At 50.3% G+C, this 9,998-nt stretch overlaps 1 protein-coding gene across 8 annotated transcripts in view; it reads left to right on the top strand.

The window, feature by feature from the left end:
• The first annotated feature begins 2,914 nt into the window (after positions 1-2,914).
• MTSS1 (MTSS I-BAR domain containing 1) overlaps positions 2,915-9,998 on the top strand; it is a 158,175-nt gene continuing 151,091 nt past the window's right edge. For 4 of the 8 annotated variants that reach the window (XM_077167615.1, XM_077167612.1, XM_077167609.1 and 1 more), the window contains exon 1: positions 3,317-3,964. In XM_077167615.1, coding sequence (XP_077023730.1) covers positions 3,893-3,964 — 72 coding nt within the window. In that variant the 5' untranslated portion in view covers positions 3,317-3,892. Of the gene's footprint in view, positions 3,049-3,315; positions 3,965-9,998 lie in introns of those variants that run through there. The other 4 variants (XM_077167613.1, XM_077167607.1, XM_077167608.1 and 1 more) reach the window with 3 other exon arrangements.

Raw genomic sequence — 9,998 nt, 5'->3', positions numbered from 1 at the left:
TTGTGGGAACTAATCAAGGGTCAATGGGAAACCATTTCTGTAAGCCTGAAATGATGTCAAGATAAAAAGTTAAAAAAGAACGTATTAGAACAATATTAACTAATCTGGAGGGATTCCTACACCAATTGCTGGGTGTTAGTAACAAGACCCCAAAAAAGTGTGTATGATATGATCCCATTTTGTAAAACAAATGAGAACACACACACATGCATGCATGCACACATGCACCCATATAGCCTTACATGAGTACAGAATCAAATATATATGATACATTAGACAACCCCCAGAGAGCCTGGGTTAATTGTTTTGGGGTAGGGTCTAGACGTAAGAATCTTTTTAAAAAGTTCCCTAGGTCAGGGTTCTTAAATTTTGCTGCACGTTAAAATCACCTGGGGAGCTTTAAAAAATCCCGATGCCCACACCACAGGCCAGACCAATTAAATTAGATTCTCTGGGAGTGGAGCCCAGGCACTGGTAGTTAAAAAATCTTCCCCAGGGGATTCTAATGTGCAGCCAAATTTGAGGATCCGTGCAGCTAGGGTCGAGAAACACTACTGGAGGGAAAGGGAGGGGAAGGAAATGCTGTGGAGGAACACTACCAAGGGATGGGCATTTTACATCTGTTTTTTGTTTTTTTTCCCACATGGGCAGGCACAGGGAATTGAACCTGGGTCTCCAGCATGGCAGGCGAGAACTCTGCCACTAAGCCACCCCATTGCACTGCTCTACATCTGTTTTAATCCTCAGAAGAACCCAGGAGTTCGGTTGCCCCAAGGAAATAAAGACTGCTGTCTCCAGAGATCAAATAACCTATCAGAGGTCTCCCACAGCTAGGACACCGTGGCCTGTGCCCTGACCCTACTGCCTGCAGGCCAGTCCCGTAGGGAAGGAGGGTAGTACGACTTGCTTTGGGAGGACTTCGCTGTCTCCCAGTCTTTCCTCCCCAAGATCACAGCGGGTAAAATTCCTCTAACAGTCATTCCTTTGGGCTCCTCCTCCTAGGAGCTATTAAAAAAGCACATACCCCTGGGAGGAGGTGCTCGCTAATCAGATCCTGCTGTCTGCCCAGCAAGCGCCTGTTGTTGGCTACAGGGATATGCAGATGGGGAAAGAACATGAGAGAGGGTGCACCTCTGATCTGGTCATTCTCCAGCTCCAATCCCTCCATTAGCAGCCTCATCTGAGACCTTTTTAAAAATGCCCTGTGCCTCCCCACCTGAACACTTTCTCACACTGCCTTTGGAGGAGTTTCTGGATACTCCACCTTCTCATGAGAAAGGAAGGCCTGGTTCTCAGTCCCCAGGTCAGTATAGCTCCAAGGAAAAAGGAGGCCACAAGAGTCAGTGTACCTTGGCAAACACTTCCTAAGGTTAGGGATACTCTGGGCATTTAAATGCAGGCGTGTTGCAGGAGCCTAACTCAGTGCCCTGCAGGCTCAGGCAATTGCCCCTTATCCAAAAGGCCTGGAGGCTAGGTGGAGGGGAGACCTGGGGCGTGGGAGTCCAAACACCAGGGTTGGGGTCCTCCCCGCAGCTTTCAGCTATGAAATGTGGGCTAGTAGTCTGCCTGCGACCCAGGCTGCAGCGAGGATTAGGTATAGCAGGCATCAAGGTCCAGACTGGCACCCAGGAGCCCTCCATAATGGCCACTGGGACAATGTGCCAACATCACAGGCTGGCAACGTGCACTCTGGCTCCAGGGCTGGTCAGGACCCTTGACCTGGTCTCTGCTTCTCTTATTGATAAAATTTATTGAGCACTTAGTATGTAACAGACACTGCTTTCAATGCTTTATATAAATTAACTGTAATACTCGGAACAGTCCTCTAAAGGAAGTACCTCACTGTCCTCATTTTACAGAGGGTTCAAGGCCACACGGTTTGTAGGTTGTAAACCTGGAATTTGAACCCAGGCAATCAGGCTCACAAGCAGTGATTGTGATCATTATATCAGTACTATTAAAATCGTAATAATGGTAATGATTGAGAGCCAACTATGTGTCAAGGCACTGTTTCTGGCAAGGTGAATTGCAGGTCTATGCACCCGAGGGTCCTTGGGGGAAGAATCCAGCATGGTTGTCCAAGAGACCAGTTACTGCTGTAAGGTAACAGCCCTCTTTGTAATTTGGGGTGGAGAAGGGGGTTTGTGGTTAAGAGTCGAGCAGAGTGGCCCAGGAGAAAACAGGCACCGCTTCCATTCGTGGGTTTCCAAAGCCAGACCTTTCTCTCCTATTGCAGAGTGGATCTGACCTGAGTTACCAGGGCTTTGCACGTAGTTTTTGTGCCCACACATCCCCTCTCTCCACACCCCCTCTCCCCAGCATTGTCCTTCTAGTGTTTGTGTTTCTGCTTCCAATAGTCAGCTCAGGATCAAGGAAACAAGCCCAGAGTTGGGTGCTTATGTTTTAACGTCTTTCTGAAGGTTGCTCATTTGCTGTCCCTTTCCCTCCCCCGTCCGATACTAATGTGGCCGTGCATGCAGTTGGCTGCGGAGCTGAAAAAACAAACCACCAGTCCGCAAGTCAACCTAGGCCATTTGCGCTCTTTCCAAGGCGGGCCTCCCAACTGGGCTCCGGCAGTCATCCCGACACCGATGCCCTCCCCCAGGGGGCCTCAAACACATCAACCCTACAAGCCACGGGCAGTCACCAGTCGCCATCGGCTGAAGAAACAGTGCCGCTCCGCTAAGTGCCGTTTCCATTAATAAACAGCAAATGCATCCACTTCCCCAACATCCAGCAACTTTATCAAACTCAGCATTACACTGCAGGCTACCCCGTCTGCCCGCGCCCCCTCCAAACCACACCCCCCCACACACACACACCCTCCAAACTGTCCTCAATGACATTTTTGGCTATTTGCAATCGTGACTTGGCGTTGCAGTCCTGACATCACAGGACGGGCCTCTTCTCAGAAAGCTGCAAGGAGCAGCTTTCCCGCCCTACTGAGCGCGCTCCCTACAAGCCGGGCACTGCGCTAAGCGTGCCACTGCAAGTCCCCGGGGAGCAGCGGGAGCACCCTCCGTGCCAGGCGCTCGCAGCCATTGTGGGGTGGGTGCTCGCCACGTCGGGCTGACACGCCCTCTGCGCGCAACCACGGACGGCCAGGGGAGTGGGGGGTTGCGCTCGGTGCGCGCTGGGCTGGGGGAGGTTCCCGGGCGGAGGGTGGGGTGGGTGGGAATTCTCCCCACGCCGCTCGCCCGCTCTCCTGCGCAGCGGGCGACCCACGCACCTCTCGGGCGCGCGCTCCGGGGCCCCGCCCGCGGCCCGCGAGCGCGCGCCCTCCCCGCGCCCCCGCGACGGCCGCACGGCCGCGAGCGCGCGTGCGCCCCTCGGAACGTTCCCGGGAGCCGAGCCAGAGCGAGCGCCCGAGCCCCGCGCGCAGGAGTGAAAAGGAGGCGGCGGCCGGGGCTGCGAGCAACAGATCCGAGCGCAGCTAGCAGACCTGCTCTGCTATTTGGCGATTTTTTTTTTTTATTTCAAAAAATTTTATTGATTTTAAAAACCTTGCATTTTTCAATGGCGCTGGCCCCGGGTCAGCGGGTGGTTTTCTCTGCATCAAGATGGGCTTTGCCGTTCCCGTCGTGGGCACTGGTGGTGGCCTGATTGTCAGTTTTCTCCGGGCGTTTTTAAGGCCAGGAGCCGGGAGCTGTATGTAGGCGAATAACCCTACCGAGAGGTTTGGTTTCTTAAATTATTGTTATTATTATTTTTGGCATAGAACAGCCAACCTCGTGAACTCTGTCCTCTGCAGAGGAGGCTGCGAGCCGAAGGTGGGTCGCTCGGAGGCGAGTCGCTCGGAGGGTGAAATTCCTCCCGGGGTGAGCCAGCCCCGGCCCCGCGCGCAGTGCAGGCGGCCCCGATTGTGTGTCCTCTCCCTGCCGGCGCCGGGAAAATGGAGGCTGTGATTGAGAAGGAATGCAGCGCGCTCGGAGGCCTCTTCCAGACCATCATCAGCGACATGAAGGTAGGACGGCGGGGGCGCGGCGGCGGCGGCGGCGGCCACTGACCTCGCGGCGTGGCTTCGCCCCCATCCGGGGCAGCCGCGCGGCCCCTGCCTGAGCGGTGGCCGCCCGCCACCTGCGGGAGCATTCCGGCCCGGTGTCACCTGCTCACCAGGGGCGCTGCTCCGGGCTCTGCTGGATCACCGGGCGGGCGGCTTCTCTGGGGGTTTCCATGCCCCCTGCCATCTCCCTGCTCATTGTCCCAGGGGACGGCACCATTTTATTCTCCCGGGGTCTCAGGGCCCCGGCGTCAAGTTTTCTTTTGTCTGTCGCCGGACTGAGGCTTAATGCCCCGGACACCTGATTCCTCCCGGGACGGCGTGGGGCCCTCCGGGGCGGTGGGGGGAAAGGGGGATACTGCTCGGCCGCGGGAGGTAGCCCCTAGGCCTGGGAGATTGGGAGGGAGGCCTCTCTCTGTATATATACGGCCTTCAGGTCTACCTGTACGGCTTCTGAGCAAATTAGGCTGCTCCGAAGCTAGTGAGGCTGGGCATGCCTTCCCTCTGTCTTCCCAGGGGGCGCGCAGAAGTTCCCTGGGCAGCCTGGCAGGAACTCCCCCCCCATCTCCCCGTCCCCTCCCCCAGCCAAGGCTCCCAGCCTGAAGGCAGGATTGGGGACCCCCAGACCAATTATATCCCTCACCAAGAACACACACTCAAGCACACACTTTAGGTTTTCTCTTAGAAGGATTGTGAATTTTGTGTGTGTGTGTGCATGCGCGCGTGTGTGTATTGGGGGCGGAGGACAACACCCTGGCTTTTTCCTGCAAAGGGTGGGACTCAGGATAACCTGATCCTTAGATGTGGATTTTCTGGTGCATAGAGATAGACCAGAGCCCGTGTTACTCATCCAGAGGAATTATAACCAGCAGCAGGCTGGCTGGAGGAGGGAATTGGGGGCGGTGGGGGGTGGGGGGGGATTTTTTCATGTGTATTTAGGGAGCTTTCCTTGGCTCTAGCCCAGCCCCAGTTTGCCTCAGCAGATCCGGGGAGGTGGTGTTTAATTAAAAGCTGGGCTTCCAAAAGAGTGGGCAGGTTTGGAAAGCTCTGCCTCGTGTGGGTGTGGACAGCCCCTCTTCAGCCGCTGCCTGGGCGCCTGGAAGAGCTTTTGTCTGGTAGAGCGTAAGGTTTGGAGGGGGTCTGTGCCTCCAAGATGTCTTTGGAAAGGAATGCTCAGCTGTCACGGCCTGCTTCCCCCTTTTAGAACCAACTGTCACCTCCCCCAGGCTGAACTTTTTTGCCCTGGTCTTGTCCGTTTTGAAAACCTTCTACGAAGCTCATGCCTTTTGTCCAAAATTGACATTTGTATAGCATAATCTACAACGAGACTCTGCTTGCCCAGGAATGCCTCTAATCCTGCCATTTGGGATTAGGTGGATTATTCCCTGTTCACAGACAACCCTTTCATTCCTTTGCCCCCCAATCCATGTTGAATTATTGAAGTGCTCTTTTAAGACAAAGATTGCTGCCTCTCCTTAAAGCCTAGGGCCTTCTTTATTGTTAACTTAAACTCTACATGCCTTCTAATCAAACAAGATTTGATTTGAGGCACACACCGGGTATTATTCTAATTACCAGGAGAGGAATTTGAGATGTGTTGGGAAAGCTGCTTGTGTTTTTTGGGGAGATCAGTGGGTGATTTCATTGGCTGTGTAGTAACAAGGAGCCCAGTGACTCTAAACCATCTGCCCATTGCAGACCGGGAATGTTCACATCTGGAGTTTCTTCTCTCTCTTTGTTATTTCTATCCAGAATCCAGACTCACTTCTTCCCGTTTCACCAGTTTGAATGCAAAACCCTTCAGAGGGTACCCCTGGCCCAAAGGCAGGGCTGTTCTGCTTTCCACCTGCCACCCCATGGCCTCCCTGCATGATGCTGGGGCTGGAAACCCGTTGGTGATAAGATGGAGTTCATTTCCCTCTGAAACATTCCGATTAAAAATAACTCAGTGCCCCTGAGCTTTTTCCCCTGGAGTTTTCCTAGGGTTTTCCCTTCCTTGAGGGAAGGTGGCACTTATTTAAAAGAGATTTGGGGGGTTGTTTATTTTGGCAATAAAAGATTATAACAGCAATGTGAGGTGGAAGAGTCAAACAGCCTTGGGTTCTGCTGAACTGCAGACTTTTGAAGAGTAGAGATATAAGGAGAAGGTGGAAGGGGGTGTCTGGTTTCCAGGATTGTGTATGCATAAGACAGTTGCTGAATATGTTCATGGAGGTTTTTTTCCTTAAAGACTTCTTCATGGGTTGGATGATGGTGATATTTTAAAAGGAACTTCATAGATCTCAAGTACAGTACAGAGGATAAGAGCATATAGTATGCATATGTATGAAGTCACCAGTAATAAAAGTCAGTTTTTGAATATCTGAAATCAGCTAACTGTCCAAGGACCTGCTTGTCCTCTTTTTCTCTTCTCTGAACTCCTGTGATGATTCCCTTTCTCTTTGCTTCAATGGACAAGCGTCAATGTTGGAAATCCATTTGAAATGCCATCTTGATAAAATTTTTAGGCTATTTTCTTAGAAGTGATATTGAATTGGGGTGGGAAAAAGATAAGGAAAAATGTTTCATCAGTAGCATTTGTTTCTCCAAAAAGTAAGGCAGTGCTATTAACAGCACAGGAAGGGAGTAAATTTCCTCTCTGGAGGGGGAAATAAAAAAGGAGTAATTTCAAGGTCTAGCCCTATGTGTCTTCTAAAACCATAGACTCTCAGAGACACCTAAAAACTAGAGCAGATTGTTCCTACTTTCTTCTAATGAAACTTCATCTGTCCAATCCTCGGCTGTTATGGTGTATGTTTTACCCTTGAGGGGGGAGGTGGGCTGTGGTAGAAATCCTCACTTTTGTATCTCAGGACCTAGGCAACAGCTATTCAAATAACTTACTGATTCCTTGAGGAGGAAGGCTCGCGGTTTTTTCCCTCCACCGTGCTGAGGTGTGGGTCTCTAATGAATGGTGGTATGCAGAATCACTTACTAGCTTGCTTTCATCCCACTGGCGTCAATAACTGGTGCCCGGTGCCCTCGTTCTGCAAGCTGTCTAGTGAGTTGGTCGCGAAAGAAAGGGGCCACAGATGGTTAGTGTGGCTGAATAGAGGGCCCATAGCTGGTTCCTCTGGGGAACACTGGCCGGTAGCCTGCGAGTGAGTTTGCAAGGCCAGTTGTCTGACTTCTGATGTTTGGGTGGTGCTGACTGTGTTGAGGAGGTTCTGGAATCTCTTTGGAGCTTCCATCTAAGTCCTGGGAAAGATGGGAAATGCTGGAAACAGCAAATTTGGGCCTCAGCATTTAAGTCACTGAGCCAGCATGGAATGTGGTGATTGTTTGGGGAGCTTTTAAGACAGGGAGACTCTGCTTGCCACGCTCGGGGCAGCTCACCTTGTGAATGTCTTTCTTCTTTTAATAATTCACTTGGTTAAAAAAAGAGTTGGATGCTAAAATCAAATATTTTCCTCACTCTTGTTGCTCAAGAATCAGCATGTCAGGGGCTGAGTTGGGCCTGATGCAAGGACTTTGCACTGGCTTAGGAGAGTGTGTTTGGGGTTATACAATGTGACTGGGGGTGAAGAAAACACCAAACCACACCTTGAATCCTCCACCCCACGTCTCAGCTTAGAGACGGGTATCCTGTTACCAGCACCTGTGGCCGGCAGAATAGGGGCCTTGATCTCTCCCTCTCCACCACCCCTCACCTGTTAGCCACTGGTATCCTTTCTCCTGAGTTCCTGCTAAAATTAGAACCACTGAAGGGAATTCTTGAATTCCGTGGAAATCTTTTGTGGTTCCAAGACACGTCATGTTATTTTCCCTCACTTATCATAAGATTAAGAATGTGGGGCGTGGGCACATAATGATAATGATTTCAGAGTGGATTTTTTTTTTTCTCCCACTGCCTTGGTTTTGGATTTCCTTTCAGGTGAGAGATCCATTTCCTTGATACTTACTGAAGACCTACTATGTGGATGCCTTTGGTTGGGTTGGGAAGATCTAAAGTTACACAGTTCCTGCCCTTGGGGTGCTCCTTGGCTGGTGGCACAGGGAGTACAGTATGGCAGCCGCAAAGGAAGGAACTTGTGCTCCAACCCGGGAAAGGGCGTCTGTCCCTGCAGGACTTCCCTTTGACTCTTATAAAAAAGTTTTCTCTAAGAACATATGGGAGACCCAGCCAAGGCCTTAGCCCGTGGTGAGATGCTCTGAAGGAGGAAGGCTACTCTGTGTCAATAGGGGCAATCACACAAAGGCAGGACAGACAGAGTCCTTGTAAAAGTACAGCTGGACCCATGTTGGCTTTTCTCTTCACAAATGGCTATGTTTGTCCAGTGTTTTATAGCTTTCTAGGTTTGAGCCCTTGGGAGAAGGCACAGTAAAGATGTCATAAAATCCACAGTGGGAAACCATCTGTGGGGGGTGCCTGCTCACAGATTTAGGGCATCTTTTATTGTAGATCAATCTTTTTGGTTTTTTAAGTGCAGATCTTGTTTTCCTGGTTTAGAAAGAAGTTGTCTTTGGTCTTGGCTTGGCTTCCGTGTTTCTGTGGGCATACCCCTTACACATCCTGTATAACCAAATGGTTTAGAACCTGTGGCTTGAGTCTTTGAACCTTTAGGTTCTGAAATTTCAGTTAGTAATGCCCCAGCTGGAGAGAGAAAGTCATTCTTAGGTCATGGTTTGCATGGAAGGCAAGCTGAGTTTGAATTTAGCATGGTTCACCCGTTACCCAGCTCTTAAATTAGAGTAACACATACTCATTCAATAGTATTTATTGAGCATTAGCTATGTTGTAGGCATCAGGCAGGTGCTACCATTTCAGCAAGTAAAAATATAGGTTGCCCATCTGGGTTTGACTTACAGATAAACAATGAACAGTTTTTAGTATAAGTATATTCTATGCAGGCTGTGTCTTCACAGCTGCTCCCCTCTTGGTCTTTGAACTCTCCTTTGCATCTTGGCTGGAAGGAAAGGGAAAAAACCTAAAATGATATCTGTCGATTTGGCTCGCTCATTTGAGGTTGTTAAAATGCTTGGGGGAGAAAAGGTTGAAACTATTGATCCATTAGATGCTTTATCTATAATTTCCATCTAGATTTCTTCTGTCTTCCCGGGATGGGTGAGAGCTAGCAAAATTCCTTCTGTAGTGAGACCATTTAGATGTTTGAATTGTGTATGGAAAAATGAGATCATTTTGAGTTCCCTGCTACTTCTCGGAACTGCCTTCAGGTTACTTTTCTCCCCCAGATCTACACCTCTGCAAAAACAAAGAAATACCTCTCCCCCAAACCAAGCAAAAGCCAGAGGACACAGCAGCCTAGGACATCAGACAAGAGGTATATGAGGCCTCTTTGAGGGAACTGACTATTGCCTTAAGGAGTTTAACTCAGATTTGCAGATTGCACTGTTGATATGGCCTTATTAAGTAGCAAATCAGAGAGACACAGGGATAAATTAATTGGCCGAGCATTAAGGAAGCTTGTATTTGATTGCTGAGGTCCTCGAATTAGAGACTGCAGAAGGTTCCATCTGAGTGTGTGCCACTAAAACACACACACATACACTGTGCACACACACTCGCACACATACTGCAAAACAAACAGAAACCTGCTCAGTGCAGAATCTGTCCCAGAGCAGCCCATCCAGCTGGCCTGGGAAGGCTCGACCCAGGGGCTCTCTCACCTCTCCTGCTCCTGATTTGGGAGATGGCCATGGTTTTTACCTGCTGAGCTAATCTCAGGGTTTTGATTATTTAAAATGTTTGGCACATAGAAGGTGCTCAGTATTCACTGCATCCCGTGACAGGGACCAGGAAGGACCTTAGTGAGGAAATGCTGGTGTGAGTGATTCCTGTCTTCCTTGCATCAGCCCCCATTTTGCAGATGGGAAAACTGGGCCTTAGAGATTCAGTAACTTGTCTGATTCCACGGTGAGGTGGAACAGGTATTCCGACCATGGCGTGCTTGCCCCCAAAACGGAAGCCCTTTAGAACATGCCTAAGGTGGGGGCTGAT

The sequence above is a fragment of the Tamandua tetradactyla genome, chromosome 6 (genome assembly GCF_023851605.1).
Source record: "Tamandua tetradactyla isolate mTamTet1 chromosome 6, mTamTet1.pri, whole genome shotgun sequence".
Lineage (NCBI taxonomy): Eukaryota > Metazoa > Chordata > Mammalia > Pilosa > Myrmecophagidae > Tamandua > Tamandua tetradactyla.
This window is presented reverse-complemented; position numbering and strand designations above follow the sequence as displayed.